The sequence below is a fragment of the Lissotriton vulgaris genome, chromosome 4_1 (genome assembly GCF_964263255.1).
Source record: "Lissotriton vulgaris chromosome 4_1, aLisVul1.2, whole genome shotgun sequence".
Lineage (NCBI taxonomy): Eukaryota > Metazoa > Chordata > Amphibia > Caudata > Salamandridae > Lissotriton > Lissotriton vulgaris.
In genome coordinates, this window is record NC_141691.1 from 1,290,141,005 (window position 1) to 1,290,159,055 (window position 18,051).

General features: G+C 46.0%; 1 protein-coding gene across 1 annotated transcript in view; it reads left to right on the forward strand.

Annotated features, from left to right (window-relative positions):
- The window catches only part of CTDP1 (CTD phosphatase 1), a 936,891-nt gene that overhangs the window by 128,057 nt on the left and 790,783 nt on the right, over positions 1-18,051 (forward strand). Inside the window, exon 4 of the mRNA XM_086965522.1 lies at positions 5,612-5,740. Within this exon, the coding sequence (XP_086821648.1) occupies positions 5,612-5,740 (129 nt within the window). The remainder of the gene's footprint in view (positions 1-5,611; positions 5,741-18,051) is intronic.

An 18,051-nucleotide genomic window follows, 5' to 3' on the forward strand; every position in this document is an offset into this window, starting at 1 on the left:
CTAATGTGTGCTCCCTTTGAGCCCCTTCATTCTTGTCCTCTCCGTCTCCTGACTTTAGACGGCTTTCCTGGTTGCCATCACCTCTGCCAGGAGAGTGAGTGAGCTCCAGGCTCTTTCTGTCCAACCTCCTTTCCTGTCCATTCATCCTGATAAGGTGGTTCTGAGGACTAGACCTTCTTTCCTGCCCAAGGTTGTTTCGGCCTTTCACATCGGGCAGTCCATCACCCTCCCTTCCTTCTTCCCGCCTCCGCATCCTTCAAAGGATGAAGAGCGGCTCCATCGTCTGGACCCAAAACGTGCGCTTTCATTTTACATGGATCGCACACGCCAGTTCCGGGTGGATGACCAACTGTTTGTTGGCTACGTGGGTGCGAAGAAGGGACGGGCGGTCTGTAAACGAACCATCTCTCGATGGGTCGTCCTCTGCATCAAAGCGTGCTACTCTTTGGCTCGGAAGGAGCCTCCTGTTGGGCTGAGGGCCCATTCCACTCGGGCCACGGCGGCTACCACTGCCCTGGGCCGGGGAGTCCCCTTGCAGGACATTTGCCAAGCGGCTACGTGGGCCTCGCTGCACACCTTTGCGAGGCACTACTGCCTGGACAGTCAAGTCCGGAGGGATGGCTTCTTTGGCCGTTCTGTCCTCCAGGACTTTCTGGTGTAGTATTGTATTGGTTCGCAGACCCACCACCGGGGTTGGTATTGCTGGGGTATGTATTCTAAGGTAAGGAATCTAACACTAACGTGTTTCTTTCAGATGAACAAGTTACTTACCTTCGGTAACGATATATCTGTAAGAAACATTAGTTAGTGTTAGATTCCTTACCGAACCCACCCATCCTCCCCGTTCTGCGAACTGATACCTAGGGTTAAGGACATCCCTTTCAGGGCCCTAGTTTTTACATGGCACCAGTGTTGGTTCTCTCATGGCTCTGCGTCTCCTGGCGCGGAAAAGCTGTGTACAAAGAACTGACGTCAGCGCGCGGAGGCGGCGTCTATATACTCCAGCGACGTCATCACGGCGCACGACGCCAACGACGGACGCGGAGCCGCAGAGGACGCCTGCAGACGACGCCTACCGACGCGCAGGGGTACTGCTACGCAAAAGTTTCCGGATCCAGACTGACGCCTGGGGATATTCTAAGGTAAGGAATCTAACACTAACTAATGTTTCTTACAGATATATCGTTACCGAAGGTAAGTAACTTGTTCATCTTGTAAACCCCGTCCAATAATAAACTATTTGTATGCAAGAAAGGTACCTTTCTTGTGGTTTCTGGTATAGTTAGAGAAATATTATAAAGGTCTCCTTAACTATATCTATCTATCTATTGCAACTCCTTCATAAGAACGAGCAGAGGCCACGTAGGGGAAACTTGGAAGCATCTTTATTTATTTAGTGACGAATGCATTTCGGCCTGTCCGGCCTTCTTCGGCGTCTAAATGTTCAGGGTGCTTCGAACTTAACATTAAATGCATCCTGCTGCGTCCAATTGGTGAACGTCTGCTCCGCTCCTCAAATATTTGCACACCCAACTCCGTTCACGGACTTGTAGTGGACTTCAGTTCCCAGGATACATTATTTTCCCAGGTAAGTGGTGTATGGCGATACTCCGATCTTGTCACAGTGGAAATGGGGACTGCAGGGATAATGTTTGTGCTGCCAGTGTCTTTTAGAGTAGAATAAAAGAGCCTCCTCTGGTCCCCAGAACCGCTTCAGCCTCCAAGCTCAGGATTCAGTAAGACGGGGGCAGGTATGGCAGTGCATCCCGCCCAGCTTGAAGTCAATGACTTCATTGCAACCGCCGTATGTAGTCCCGAACTCGAGGACGGGCCCAGACCGATCCAATTCCTTGGAAGACACACAAACCTGCCGGAGCAGCTGCTAGAGGGGACCGGGCCAACTTGAAAAGTGGGGGCCTCTGTAGCGGGTCTCTGGCTTGCGTCCTTAGTATCACCAAAGCAACTCCTTTATAAGAACGAGCAGAGGCCACATAGGGGAAACTTGGAAGCACATTTATTTATTTAGTGGCGAATGCATTTCGGCTTGTCTGGCCTTCTTCAGTGCCTAAATGTTCAGGGTGTTTCGCACTAACATTAAATGCATACTGCTGCGTCACAATTGGTGAACGTCTGCTCCGCCCCTCAAATGTTTGCTCACCCAAGTCAGTGAGTGGACTGCAGTTCCCAGGATACATCTCTTTCCCAGGTAAGTGGTGCATGGCGATACTCCGATCTTGTCACAGCGGAAATTCGGACTGCAGGGATAATCTTCGTGCTGCCAGTGTCCTGAAGAGTAGAATAAAAGAACCTCCTCGGGCCCCCAGAACCGCTTCAGCCTCCAATCTCAGGATTCAGTAAGACTGGGGCAGGTATGGCAGTGCATCCCGCCCGGCTTTAAGTCAATGACTTCAGTCTCGAACCTTGCTCTAGCTTTCAGTGCTTCGCCCACCTCCAGTCTTCAAAAACCTTATGATCTTGTAAACCCCGTCCAATAATAAAATCTATTTTTATGCAAGAAAGGAACCTTGCTTGTGGTTTCTGGTATAGTTGGAGAGATATTATAAAGGTCTCCTTAAAATATATATATGTGTGTGTATATATATATATATAGATAGATAGATAGATAGATAGATAGATAGATATAGATATATATATATATATATATATATATATATATATATACTGACGAAGGGATTCTACATTCCCGAAACATGTTTGGCGCAACAACTTCTGCGGGCCCTTTCATGATTCCCTGGTGCTAGCTGCGATAAAATTAACTGAAACGAACAGATGGTGTACGTGGCTTCTTTCCGTGGGGCAAATGTGTGTTTAATTGATTAGCGGCTGCGCCCAGTCGCTTGGAGAGAAGCCCACCGCGTCTATGCGGATCCAAGTCAGTACCAGACAGGTGTTGGCTGAGGAGACACTGTGCTGCCCTGCACACGAGTTCGCTTATCGCACCTACAAAGCGGAGACAGGGGAACTGGTTGGATAACCCACAGCTCCACTTGGACTTTAATGGACACAATCTGGGGCATACAGGAACGGTAAATTTCAGCACTACAGGACCCACAATGCTCAATTGCCACGCCCACTGGGGCGGGATCCCGCAATATAATGTGCTGAGGTGTCCGTTCTGTTTGCTTCCTGCCTGCCACTGACGAAGGGATTCTACATTCCCGAAACATGTTTGGCGCAACAACTTCTGCGGGCCCTTTCATGATTCCCTGGTGCTAGCTGCGATAAAATTAACTGAAACGAACAGATGGTGTACGTGGCTTCTTTCCGTGGGGCAAATGTGTGTTTAATTGATTAGCGGCTGCGCCCAGTCGCTTGGAGAGAAGCCCACCGCGTCTATGCGGATCCAAGTCAGTACCAGACAGGTGTTGGCTGAGGAGACACTGTGCTGCCCTGCACACGAGTTCGCTTATCGCACCTACAAAGCGGAGACAGGGGAACTGGTTGGATAACCCACAGCTCCACTTGGACTTTAATGGACACAATCTGGGGCATACAGGAACGGTAAATTTCAGCACTACAGGACCCACAATGCTCAATTGCCACGCCCACTGGGGCGGGATCCCGCAATATAATGTGCTGAGGTGTCCGTTCTGTTTGCTTCCTGCCCGCCACTGACGAAGGGATTCTACATTCCCGAAACATGTTTGGCGCAACAACTTCTGCAGGCCCTTTCATGATTCCCTGGTGCTAGCTGCGATAAAATTAACTGAAACGAACAGATGGTGTACGTGGCTTCTTTCCGTGGGGCAAATGTGTGTTTAATTGATTAGCGGCTGCGCCCAGTCGCTTGGAGAGAAGCCCACCGCGTCTATGCGGATCCAAGTCAGTACCAGACAGGTGTTGGCTGAGGAGACACTGTGCTGCCCTGCACACGAGTTCGCTTATCGCACCTACAAAGCGGAGACAGGGGAACTGGTTGGATAACCCACAGCTCCACTTGGACTTTAATGGACACAATCTGGGGCATACAGGAACGGTAAATTTCAGCACTACAGGACCCACAATGCTCAATTGCCACGCCCACTGGGGCGGGATCCCGCAATATAATGTGCTGAGGTGTCCGTTCTGTTTGCTTCCTGCCTGCCACTGACGAAGGGATTCTACATTCCCGAAACATGTTTGGCGCAACAACTTCTGCGGGCCCTTTCATGATTCCCTGGTGCTAGCTGCGATAAAATTAACTGAAACGAACAGATGGTGTACGTGGCTTCTTTCCGTGGGGCAAATGTGTGTTTAATATATATATACATATATATATTACCTCCAGAGCGGTTCCTTTGCGGGAGTTTCTGCAGCACTCTCGCATGTTCGGTATCCTGCGGCAGAACCAAGCCGCTAATTATCAACACAACTTTTTCCCGACAGGGAAAACAACGGGTCGCACAGCCAACTTGGATTTAAACAGCAATCATTTTTATTTCTTTCTTTTCAAAGGGCAACAGGCGCGTTGATCTACGCGTTTCGGTGTCACTCCACCTTGCTCACGATCACCGGGTTTGCCCCACCCTCAAACATTTAAACACATTTTTAAAAATTTTTTCAAAAATTAGTATTTCCTGTCACCTTTTCTACTAAGGATTCTGGTCCTTGTAGTTTTTCCGATTGTTTGAACAAAAAAGGTATTAATGATAGTGCAACCAACTCAACAATTTTAAAATTAAAAGTAAATGTTCGGTGCATTAACAAATGCGCCTTCCAATAGGCTTATGTCTCAATCTTTGTGCGGCCTTCCAATAGGCTGACTGATACTGATAATTATCATTATACATTGTGCATATAGTTCTGATTCAAATTTCTTTTCAAAGGTGCACATATAGTTCCTCCGATAAGGAGCCTATTGGAAGGCGCATGAGTTAATGCACCGAACATTTACTTTTAATTTTAAAATTGTTGAGTTGGTTGCACTATCATTAATACCTTTTTTGTTCAAACAATCTGAAAAACTACAAGGACCAGAATCCTTAGTAGAACATGTGACAGGAAATACTCATTTTTGAAAAAAATGTAAAAAATGTGTTTAAATGTTTGAGGGTGGGGCAAACCCGGTGATCGTGAGCAAGGTGGAGTGACACCGAAACGCGTAGATCAACGCGCCTGTTGCCCTTTGAAAAGAAATAAATAAAAAGGATTGCTGTTTAAATCCAAGTTGGCTGTGCGACCCGTTGTTTTCCCTGTCGGGGAAAAAGTTGTGTTGATATGTATATATATGTATATATATATATATATGTGTGTATATATCTCCTCACGGTTGCCTGTCAAGCCGCTTGAAGATATACATGTCAGTTGACAATGATAAACTGGTTTTTATTTTAATATTTTAATTAAAGTTTCCTTGTTGGATCTTATTTAATAATACAGCAGAATTGGACTGCGATTTCCTGATTCAAGCCAGAAAAGAGCATGCACTGTTGCTGTGGTTCGTGAGTGCGGGAACAATTGGTTGATTTAGGACTGGCCTTGAAACACTAGTTCTTAAAAAAATATGCAGTAAGACAGTGACTTTAAAAATGGGCCTTTCAATTTGTTTTCTCTTGTTTGGGCTGTGTAAATGTCCTACTAATTCCATGCTTCTTTGCCAATCTTGTTAAAGCAAGCTGAATTACTAGGACGAGAAGACCAGCATCGGCTGCAGCGGGACAAGAAGCTAGTGTTAATGGTTGACTTGGACCAGACCCTAATCCATACGACAGAGCAGCACTGCCAGCAGATGTCCAACAAGGTAGATTTCTTTTCATTACTATTCAATGTTCACTATTTAAGTGGTCTAATACTTTATTTTTTGTCAAAAGCCAACTAGTGGTGCAGAGTATAAGGAACGTGGGCAATGAGAAAATGAAAAGAAGTGATGTAGAAGTACAGCTTGCATGACGTATTTAGAGCACTCCTCTTCAAATTGTACCGTACATTCTCCATTGGGGGCGCAAAAGGATATCCATGGTTGGGGAGATGCTGCTTTGGCAAGATGATAAACTGAAATTTCAGCTGCTATTAAACAAGCGATTTTGAAACTCAGTAGCTTTTTCCCATCCAGTATACAAGCCAGAATATGGTCTTAACCTGAAAATTGCATATCAATTTTGTATATATTTCTTGAAGGAAATGCTTTCAAACACCACAAATTAATGTTTGATGCTGCTTGAATTATTTAACATTTTACATAATTGTAAGACTAACATTGTCAATATGAGTGAGTTATATTAGACCGTGATGGTGGGGGACTCTGCATCAAAGTTTGAGGACCCTGCTTTGGAATTTTTGTTATGCACGATTCTCATAGACGCAATGCAGACAAACGAGATGACATTTGAAAATTATAATGTTAAAAATTAATTTACGGCAAAGGGATTTAAGTGTTCAGCAGTAAATGTCTGTAATACAGAAATTAAAAGTGGTGTAAACAAGATCTTAATACATCAACATAAGTCAATCTGAGGAAATGCTTCAGTAACTAAGTGGGTAAAATCGGAGATAACATCTTCTTCTTTTGCCAGATGTTATTTGAATGGTACAGCCATAGATCGAACGTTTTTGGTTGTACACTGAATCTAAAAGTAGAAATTGTTTGTTTAGAATTGGTATATCTACGCTTCTAGTTGTGTTGCTTAAGCTAAAGAAATGGTTGATTGTGTCTGTGTGTTTCTGTATAGCTGTAACTGCCTTTTTATTTATTTTATTACTATTGTTGTGTTTGTAGAGAGGTTCAGTGTGGAAAGGCCCTATGACTCACGAGAGTTGTGGCTTCGTGAGTCGTGTTACCCCTCCCTTGTTAATGGTAATAGCATACCATGCTATGCACATCTGCATATATGGCTTATCCCATGGAATTTTAGTGTGTATTTGTTTTAACAAAAGGTATATGGTTAAATCCATAATTTAAAGGGCAAAATTTGTACCGTAAAGTGAAGTAAGAGGTTCATGAGTATTCGGTGAGATGTTTCCCTGTGTAAAGTAATTGTAATGTTTAATTTGTAAGGCGCTAAACTAGGTCTTTCACGTGACCGTTTTTAAGTTGAGCCTAGGCAGCGCGCATGCGCTGTCTTCAAGACATGCTGTATTCACTCAATGACTTTCATCATGCGCATCGCTTTTCATTGGTGCCTTTATGTGCCTTTTAATATTTCTTTCTTTTCATTGGTGAAATGTTTCAATTTTTTTCCGCCTTTAGGTGCGTTTTTCATTTTCAAGGCTACTTCCCCTGTTACATGTTCCCCTACTCTTAGGTTTATTTATAGTTCGTTTGATGCACTCTTTTTGTTGTCTTCTGCGTGGTCCCCTGTAATTCAGTCGAGCAGTTCGGGCAGTAGTTGTGTTCAAAATCCCCATTGGAAATTACATGGGGTCCCCCCACCCTTTTTCTCAGTCCCACTTGACGAATCACCCCGAAACTTTCAAGACAGCAGCTGACATGAGTGGCATACTCATTTTGAAAGTTTCGTGAAGATTAATAAAACGGCTTAAAGTTTTTGGCAATACAAAAATGCTTTTCCTATGGAAACTAGGTCCTAATTATAACTTCCTACTCTCAATCGCCAGTGGGTACTGTGCGTATGTGTGTATATATATGTGTGTGTGTGTGTGTGTGTGTGTGTGTGTGTGTGTGTGTGTGTGTGTGTGTGTGTGTGTGTGTGTATATATATATATATATATATATATATATATATATATATATATATATATATATGCATGTATGTATGTATTTTTTATTTTATTTTCCAATTGCTCAAAGCTTTGAAGAGAGCACTCTCAACCGATGTGAGCCTTTCCGTTCAGTAGAGCAGAATACAAGCAACAACATTTCCAGGCTTCCTTTCTCCTGCAACGCGTTTCGGGGATCCGGTCCCTTCATCTGGCAGCTGATAAGATACTGCATAGATCTCCAACCCTGCATGCATCCTTTTATATGTCCGCCTATTAGTGGGCTTACGCTGACTTGCATTAGTGTTTCTGTTGCATGCTGGATATATAGTTTTCGTTGGAGGTATCATTGTTCCCCACAGTGGGCCTCATGCCACATCCTTTCATTTAAACAGCTCTTCAAATGTTAAAATACCTATAGTAGGTCCCTTATATATATTTATATATATATATATATATATATATATTCTCAATGGTATGTCATGCTAAGAGTCGCTGCAAGTATTTTAGGGGCAGTATTTTGCCATGGGCAACCCTATAAGAGAATAATTACCCCACATATTACATCAGTCATGACATCTATGACCTCATTGACAGTATCACTGCTACATTTGCAATAAAAGTATTGATGGGAACTGCATGGCAGGAGCAAACCCTTGAGTAAATCGAGGATTTTTTTCTTGTTCTTCTACACAGGGGTGGTTTCTTTATTGGGTTGTCGTGGCATTGCCTTCTGTTTGTTGTGTTGCCCCTGGGCCCCATATTAAATCTTCTGATTGATTAAAAGATTTCCCACCTTGCCAGCGCACTGCTTTTATTACAGTGAGGCCCCTGGCAGTTTGCCTTTTTCCATGAGTGAGGGTGGCCGGACGTTTGAATAACTGACAACACATAGGTTGAGCTTGGCTTTGTGGTGAAATTTGTATGTCAGTTTGGACGGGTGCCCTGCTGTGCCCAGTCTTGCATGCACACGTGAGCCCTCTCTTACAAGCGTAATGTTAGGAGTCAGCAGGATTCAAGCCATAGCCGCTAAGTGTCCTCAGGAAAGCTGGCAGCCCCCAACCACGCCATTCCTCACGCTGCTCTAGTGCAGTTTATTGGGTTTCGCCTGCCGAAGGCTGCGCTCTGCGCAGCTTTTCGGCGCAGGCGAAATCTATTGATTACAATAAGGACTTCAGGAACGTCCCCCGGCTCCCATTGGCTAGCTCCATAAATGGAGGCTAGCCATTGGGTGCCGGATCTGTCCGTCAAGGCCGGATCAGATTCGGGGGCGTTCCCGAGAATTTTTCTCTTTTGGCCACGTCATGCAACAGTGGGCGGGGCTTTTTTTTTTTTTGGCTCGTCGAGGTTTGTTTGGGCCATTTGGCGGCCGACCGCCGGCCGAGGAAGTCAAGGTGAGTGGTTCCTTTCCTGTCCCCCCTCCCGCTGTCAGTTCCTTTCCCGCCCCCCCCCCCCTCCCGCTGTCCGTGTCTTTCCCGCCCCCCCCCCCCTGGATTCCCAGCTGCAAAATCGGTAGGAGACAGAGTGTCTCGCCTGAAGTAACTATGCAAGCGAGCATTTAAGACCCTTTGTGGGAAATAAATTATGAAGGTTTAACAGCGAGGTATCCCTAATTTTAAAATAATTATAAGAGAGAAAGACATGGGCTTAATAATTTAACACCAAGTATTGGAAGGGAGGGGTCCTAGCAGTTAAGAGGTTAATTTTCGTCATGTCGCACGATAAATTAGTCACCTCTCAAGCTCATATTGCTGCGCTCGACATACCGCTTTTCTCCCACCTCGTTCCTTGGTGTGCGCCTGGTGAATGATGGCGGCGGGTTCGGAATTCGGAAACGGGCTGCACGGATCTGGGTCAGCCGATGAGTCGCTGTTGCTTGAGGAGGGTTCTGGGCCCATGGACGATGATGAGCATCGGGGGGTGCATCGAAGGGGTGGCCGAGGAGTTCCCGCACCCAACACCCCTGGCCTGGAACAGCTGGAGGAGGAGGAGCTGGAAGAAGAGGAGCCGGGAGAGCTGGGTGGGCCTACAATCGAGGACCCGGTGAGACCCGGGAGAAGGAATGTCGACAAATTCATGGGATTGCGGTCTAAAAGGGACCCCCACGCTTATGAAATGGACGGGGCACTGCGAACCCCGCTTATTCTTGGGAAGGGAAAGCCTTAAGAGGTCACCGAGATAAGAAGGGTGGTCAGAAATGGAATACGAACTTGTACTATTAATGTATATATATGTTTACTTTATACCAGGCCTTGGCATTACCCATCCCTTGTGCGTTGTGCCACAATGTTATGGCCATCGATGCATTTGAGAACTCCAATATAACTATTTAATCTTAAAACGTAACGGATCATACGCACCCTCAAGATACTTTTTTTTGGCTCTACTGAGCCATATAAGTAACAGGGAGAAGGCAAATACAGTGTAATACTTATCACATTTTTAAAAACAAGTTAATTGTGAAGGGGTTGGGTTAGTCCCTAAACATACATCGTCCATTCGAGGGGGTTGAGTAAGGCCCTAGACGTACTCGTTGAATCCTAAAATATACCCCTTGCAGTGTGACATTTGTCATCTTGGTTAAGAACGTAATCTCCCAAATGAATGGGGGTAAAATAACGAAGAAATAAAACGGCAGTAAATAACAGTCTCCCAATTGGTCCAATAGGTTTTGATCACGTGTGCCTCTTCAATGACTAGAAAAGGGCCTACAAGGTGAACAGGCTGGCAGCACTCGAAAACTTCAATCCAGAGCAGGACATGGACTTATTTCTTTGTATTGTGAACATTTCCTTTAGAGCTCCCATTTATAGTTTGATTTGTCCCGTTAAAAAAAGTGTGCAATCGACTGTTTAGGTTGCATAACGCCTTTTCTCTCACATGTATGGTCTTGTGGCAGTTAGGTTTGGGTATTTATTTAAAGCATTTTATGAAAATCGAGGTCAGTAGAAGAATTCAAATGGAACTTTAGTTGTGCGCTTTAATTTAGTTATGTATTGTCTGATAGCAGACAACGGTATATACGAAGATGGTAATGGCTGTTCCTTACAAAATGAAACCAAAAAAGCAAACAAAAGATAACGGAAACTGGAGTTAGAAACACTGACCATTGGGATTCACGCAGTAATTCTAGCCTTATTCTGAGCTTTATTTTGGCTGAATCCCCCAGCGGCCATATATACTATTCCCCCAAATTCCGACCTTTATAAAGTTCCTCGCTCCTAGGGATCTGGAAAAGCGTAGGTCTTACCTATATATTGCACCTGTAGTTTTGCTTAATACCTCTGGTTGAAGTTCTGCGGCTTTAATGCCTGAAAGAGAGCTTTAAGATGTGTCAGAAGCGCTTGTTTATTTGCATGCAGTGGTTTACAACATCAAGTACGTTGCATATAGGGTGACCGGATTTTGAAAACAACTGGAATATTTCACAAACTTATGAGTTTACTGAAATCTGCCAGGACAGATGATAAAAAAAGGGCTTGCCATCAGTAAATCCGGGTTGCTTGGTCACACTGTTTAATTTAACGGTTTTAATAATTTTAAGTCATAACAGATCACATTTTTCTGTGTTTTCAGTTTTGCTCCCCTTCCCCCCAATCTGTTGTTTAGCTTGCCCCATCCTTCCTGCATTGTGTTGCTTGCCCTGCTAGTGTTGGCCACTGCATTGAGTTTTCTCCCCTAACTTTCAGTCATGCTGCTAATCAGCATGGCTAAAAGACATTGACAAAGCCAATTGCTGTTGCATAGGCGAGACCTATATTTAGTGATTTGTTAAGTAGCTTGCGCAAATTGCTGAATTTTCTAACTCCATTTAGTTGCCATTGGCCAGGGAGTGCTAGAGAGTGCAGAGTGATTAGGGAGTGCTAGAGAGTGCAGAGTGATTAGGGAGTGCTAGAGAGTGCAGAGTGACTAGTGAGTGCTAGAGAGTGCAGAGTGACTAGGGTGTGCTAGAGAGTGCAGAGTGACTAGTGCGTGCTAGAGAGTGCAGAATGACTAGTGAGTGCTAGAGAGTGCAGAGTGACTAGTGAGTGCAGAGTGACTAGTGAGTGCTAGGGAGTGCTAGGGACTGCAGAGAGACTGCTAGGGAGTGCTAGGGAGTGCAGAGAGACTGCTAGGGAGTGCTAGGGAGTGCAGAGTGACTGCAGAATGCTAGGGAGTGCAGAGTGACTGCCGAGATTAAGCTAATGGCAATGTAAATGACCATGCCATTTATTTATCTGTTTTCAAAACCAACACATAAATACAAATGTCATTTACAATGCCTATAGCTCTAACTTTTCCAAAGGCGAAACCATTGCATTGTAAATGCTTGTTAGCATATGCAGCAAGAGAGCAGCTTCTAGATTGGCTCTGTAAACTTGGCTGGGCTGCGACTGTGAATTGCCTAGTTCGTCACAACTTCCATGAACGCCTGAAGGCAGCTCGAAGTCACCAGTGTTCTTCCCGCACCTCTGAAACGGGAGTGCTCAGAGGCGCTGTCACAGAGCAGGTCTGCCAGTGCCATTAATTCACACTTCAATCACACTACATTCGAGTCCACTCGTAGCTCTATCAGCGGGAGCTGTGACCTAATGTAGGGCCCACACGCTGACATATGGAGGCGGCTGATTAAGACGTGGCTGAGCACCAGCCTCCCCTTCATCGACACTGTGGCGGAGGGCCTGCTCGGAAATACTGCTATCCTAGTAGAACTACTGTGCACGCCTTGGAGAAGAAACTGACGGATGGTGAGTCACTTTTGGAAGCTGTAAGTGCAGAGGCGGTCTCATTAGTGGGTGTAATGTAGTGTCTGCAGTTCACACATTACAAACTTTACTTGTTGAACCAGGGCTTCCGTGCTTTAAATCTCTTTCCCCAGCTGTGTGTTCCAGTCCAAGGTTACTACAGGCTCTGTTCAAAAAAAGGCTGGACATGTTACTCCTGTAGCCATTTGGATAAATGTCTGACTTTTCTGGAATTTATAGAAGATTCTAGTACAGTCACAATTCCCCTAAAGTTATTCTGGGATAATGATGTGCATTCCAGGTTACTCCTATGCGAAAGGATTTTAGCATGCCTACATATGCCATTTGAGTGCAATTAATTTACTGACTCTTTAGGTTTCTTTAATTTATTTCGCCATAAAAATGTTTCCTGTGTACAACCCCCTTCCTTACGAGGCCTGGGAGTTTGGAGTGTTCCCTCCCTGCTCCCACCCTGGACACACACTTCTTTCTGCCTTTCACAGAAACAACTCTTCAGCAGTATACACTCTGAGAATGTGCATACACTGAGTTGGCAGATACACACAAACTGCACAACTTTGTCCGTTCTTTCCAACTGAGGTACATATTCTTGTCCTGGAGCAGGCACAACACACACTTGTAGCATATTTGCTCGTACTTTGTAATGCACTACTAGCGTAATATTAAGTGTTAACATTACCATAGTATAAATTCACGCGTTATAAACTAAAATATGGTGTTTCACCGTGAATTGAGATGTTTGGGCCCTAAACTGAACTTGTTTGTGAATTGCCCCGTCTGAGTGTGGAAGACAATACATGAAATGTAGTGTGTTTTTGATAGTCTGTGTGCTGTGCCCCATTCTTATATCAAACACGTGTATATCCTGCTGAGAGGTCAATATATCAGTGACATAATCAGTGTGTGCGTGTCTGAGTGTGTGTGTTTGTGTTAGTGAGTGTATGTTACTGTTTGCTTGTGCATCGGTTTCTGTCTTAGTGTGCGTGTGTATTTGCTTGCGCGCCTGCCTAATGTCACAAGTCTCGGCACACATTCCGAATACCTCTGTGTGTAGCTGCTGTCTAGGATGGCATGAGTGTGTGTAGGTGTCTGTGTTACTCTGTGTGCGCATGCGTTACTGTGTTAGTATGCGTGTATATTTGCGTGCTTTCCTACCTAAGGTCACACGTCTCAGCACACATTCAATATACTTCTGTGTGAAGCTGCTGTCTAGGATGGCATGAGTGTGTAGGTGTCTGTCAGAGCGGGTGTGTTCCCTCTTGGAGAGTGTGTGATGTTTGCGTGGGAGGTCGCAACGCTTACCCGTTCGATCCCTGGGCCTCTGATCTGGGCCTGAATAGACTAAGCCGGTCCATTGACAGTTAAGAGGCCTCCTGCTCTTCTGCCCAGCGCATGCGTTTAAAGTGTATATTCAACCTAATGCAGCTAACGCCTCGCACTGACGCGCTGTGACAGACAGTGGGTCACTGCTGGAAGGTGGGAGTCACTTATAAAGTGAAACCACTCTATGGTACCTTCCACAGTGTTTGGCGAGCGCTGTTTGGCGAGCGCTCACTGCGATATGCTCGTGTGCTGATGATTTTAAAAACTTATTCTTTACTTATTTGATGCAATTTTATTTTTAGCGCTGTTACCTGGCTTTTAAATTCCCCTGTGCGCATACTTGCAGTTAAATTGTGTCCCTCACCGCTACTTTGGCGGCCCGGTCCCTCGCGCTTTAGAATTCTCGGAGCGCCATCTTGGGTAGGTGCACGAAACGATAGACACTCCCGCGCTCTAGCAGTCAGGAGGACTGGCTAGAGCTCTTCTTAAAGCGAGGGCGATGACGCGCAGCGTGTGCGCGCAGCGTGGTTGCCGCAGCCACGCCGGAGTCACGCCAGAGTCCAGCCCGTCTGCGCCCGTCCGCGCTGAGGCCGGGCTGGACGGCTGGACCACTGGCCATTACAAGGTAGGCGCCCCGGTCTTGAAATACTTTTTAAAGGAGGTACTGCGGCTGAAGCCCGCTCCTGCCCTATGCTCACACCGGTACAGACCTGAGGATTTTTTGTCACGTCCTGGTTGTGCGTGCTTTCTGAGTGATGCGGATGAGCCTCAGCTCTCTCCTCCCTCTGCTCCTCCGGAGCCCCGCCCTTCATCAACACCTAAAAATCCCAGCGAGTCCTGTCTTCTCCTCAATGCTCGCTCGCTCATTAAAAATAATATTGTATTCAAGGAATTGGTTTTAGATAAAACACCTTCCTGGGTTTTTATCACGGAGACCTGGGCCAAAGACTCTTCTGGCCCTGATCTGGTCGAAGCGGTCCCTGAGGGCTACTGCCTAACTCGAAATGATAGATTAGGCCGTGTTGGCGGTGGCCTGGCTATTTTGTATCAGGACAAATTTCACTGCCATACTATACCCCTTTCGGACCCCAAAGACATATTCCAGGTCTTATATTTTTCCCTCTCGGATTCTGTTAATCCAACATTTAATGGAATCTTGGTTTATTGCCCCCCTGGCCCAAGAGCAGGATTTGGGCTGAAATTGATGCAGGTTTTGGAACCCTATTTTGGCCGACAAAATCTGACCATTCTAGGAGATTTCAATTTCCACCTAGAGCTATTGGAGGCTCACGACACTATATCCCTGGTAGAAATAATGTCAGCCTGCGGACTCACCCAACTGGTGAACGGTCCCACCCACCGAGCGGGGCACACGCTCGATGGCATCTTTTCTAACGACCCTAGGCTGACAGTTGCCAACCCCTTCTATCTCTCTTGGTCGGACCATCTGGCCGTTCCCTTCAATATGATGTATCCTGAACGGAGCCTTATTAGAAGGGCCTCGAGCACTATGGAAGTGCGAAGGAACCTCAAAAAGATCAGGGAAGACTCCTTCCATCCATGGACATCCAGCCTGTCCATTCCTCGGGAGGCAGATACCCCCACAGCGGTCTCTATATTTGAAAACACCATTGCGGAGGCCTTAGAGGAGCTGGCTCCTGCAAGGTCATGCTATTCTGCTAGGAAAAGACCTTCAGCTCCCTGGTTCTCTGAACAGCTCCGGCTTCGGAGACAGGAAGTAAGAAGGCAGGAACGCTTATGGCATTCTAGCTGGGCCCCTAAGGATAGAGAAGCCCATAGGGTCCTGCTTAAAAATTATAAATTGGAAGTTATTAAGACCAAGCAGGAATATTTCACGGCACTCACTTCCTCACTTTCATCTCCTAGAGAACTCTTTAGGATTGTTGATTCCCTTACGGCCCTTCAGACACCGGATCCTGTGATTGCCTCTCAGGACCTGTGTAACAAGACAGCTGCCTTCTTTCAGTCAAAGATCGCCGACATCTATGCTGCTCTGGAGGTCCAAAAATCCTTGACCGCCGTTCCCTTGCTGCCTGCTCTTCTTGAGCCCGGTGCTGCTGAATCTTCTCAACATCAGGATCTGATTTTCCTTTCCTCCTCTTTCCTGTCAGGATCTTGAAATCCTGCTTGACAAAACCAAATCTGGCTCTCCGCTGGATGTCTGCCCGCTAAAGATCCTCAAGCAGTGTAGAGAATCTCTCCTTCCTCCTCTGGTTGACATCATGAACAGGGCGATGAAGGAAGGCATTTTTCCCCAGCAGTGGAAGAATGCTGTAGTAAAACCTTTGCTTAAAAAGCCTTCTCTGGACCCCGGGGTGTTAAAAAACTTTCGCCCCATCTCACTGCTCCCGGCTCCCGCAAAGATGCTCGAAGCCCATTTGAATAAACATCTGGCTGCATATGTGGAGAGCTCGGGCTGTTTGGATCTCTCCCAGCATGGTTTCAGGAGGGAACATAGCACCGAGTCTGCCCTCACCATAGTGCTGGATACTATCCGCACTAGAGTTGACGAGGGTCAGACCTCCCTCCTGATCCTTCTAGATCTCACAGCGGCCTTCGATACCCTGTCTCCTGTGGTGTTAACATCTCGCCTGAGGGAGATCGGGGTCCGCGGGCCTGCTCTGGGACTCCTTTCCTCTTTTCTCGACCATAGAGAACAAAGGATTATGCTGGGATCGTTTCTATCTCCATCCCTGTCTGTGCAATGTGGGGTCCCTCAAGGGTCAGCCCTTAGTCCTACCCTTTTTAATATCTATGTGACCCCCCTTGCCAGACTCATTAGATCTTTTGGGATGGAGGTAGTTTCCTACGCGGACGACACTCAGATCCTAGTCTCTCTCTCCCAGCCAGTTACGTCAACTGCCGCCAACTTTAGATCTTGCATGGAGGCAGTTGGCCAGTGGATGATCCACAACTCACTAAAACTGAATGGGGAGAAGACGGAGGTGATGGTCTTTGGAGGAAAGGAAACGATCTGGTCGGCGGAGTGGTGGCCGAACTCGCTAGGCTTGTGTCCCGAGCCCACCTCGTCAGCAAAAAACTTGGGAGTTATGATCGACCCCACCCTTAGTATGTGCCAACAGGTCAACAGGACTGTTTCGACCTGCTGGGGGATTATCCACATTCTAAGGAAAATCAGGCACTTTTTGTCACCCCAGGCAAGAAAGCAACTTGCTGTCGCTCTCTTTGGCTCGCGACTGGATTATTGCAACGCGCTGTATGCAGGACTGAACAAGAGTCATCTACAGCGCTTGCAGGTAGTCCAGAACGCGGCAGCGAGATTTGCTCTTGACCTACCGAAGCGTGCCTCTGCCACCGAAGCCCGAAAACAACTTCACTGGCTCCCCGTTGAGTACCGGATCCTTTTCAAATCAATGTGCCTGGTGTATAAAGCTTTAGCTAAATCCAGCCCTACAGGCATGGGATCCATTCTTTCTCAGCATAACCCCAGTAGGAATCTTCGCTCCAGTCACAAACTTCTTCTTTCTGTACCTCGTGTCAGAAAAGCAAGATGGGGAGGTAAGGCCTTTTCCTCCCTGGCACCTAAATGGTGGAATGCCCTCCCTCTGGAAGTAAGATCCTGCTCCTCTTTGCAAACCTTTAGATCCGCGCTAAAGACTCACCTTTTCACACGTGCATACCCGTAGTGGTGCTCTGCAAATTTTGTTGATTGGTTTTGATAGGCGCCTTGATACCTTCGGGTTTAGTCTGCGCGTTATAAGTTGCATAATAATAATAATAATAATAATAATAATAACCATACACCTAACAGGCCCAATTTTAACATCCAATCAGTTTAATGATGATTATAGCTATATACATGCTACATATTTTCGCTATCTCTGTCCACTGCTTTGCACTTTGCATTGTGCTAAAGAAGAGCTTTATGCACCCATCCTACCATACACATGCCCATCCATCCATTCAACCTTCTGTCAAGATTCTAATCACCTTTCCGTCCATGAATCCACCTCTTCAATCACCCTGTCGATCCATCTTGCCAACACAGCTGTTCGTTTGACCATCCATTCACTCATCCATGTCATATTTCCATTCACTAAGCTACCCATCCTTCCACAACACCATCTGCTCTATCCAATTTATCCATCCATCCCTTCCTGCATTCGTCTATTCACTAGCCAACCTCACCCATTCACCCATAACCTACACGTTCATTCATCAGCACATTTCACATTCATACTTCCTCCTCAAACACATCCATCCACTCTCATTCATCCACCCATCCATCCACATCACCAGTCATACATACATACATACATGCATGCATGCACCCACCCACCAATCC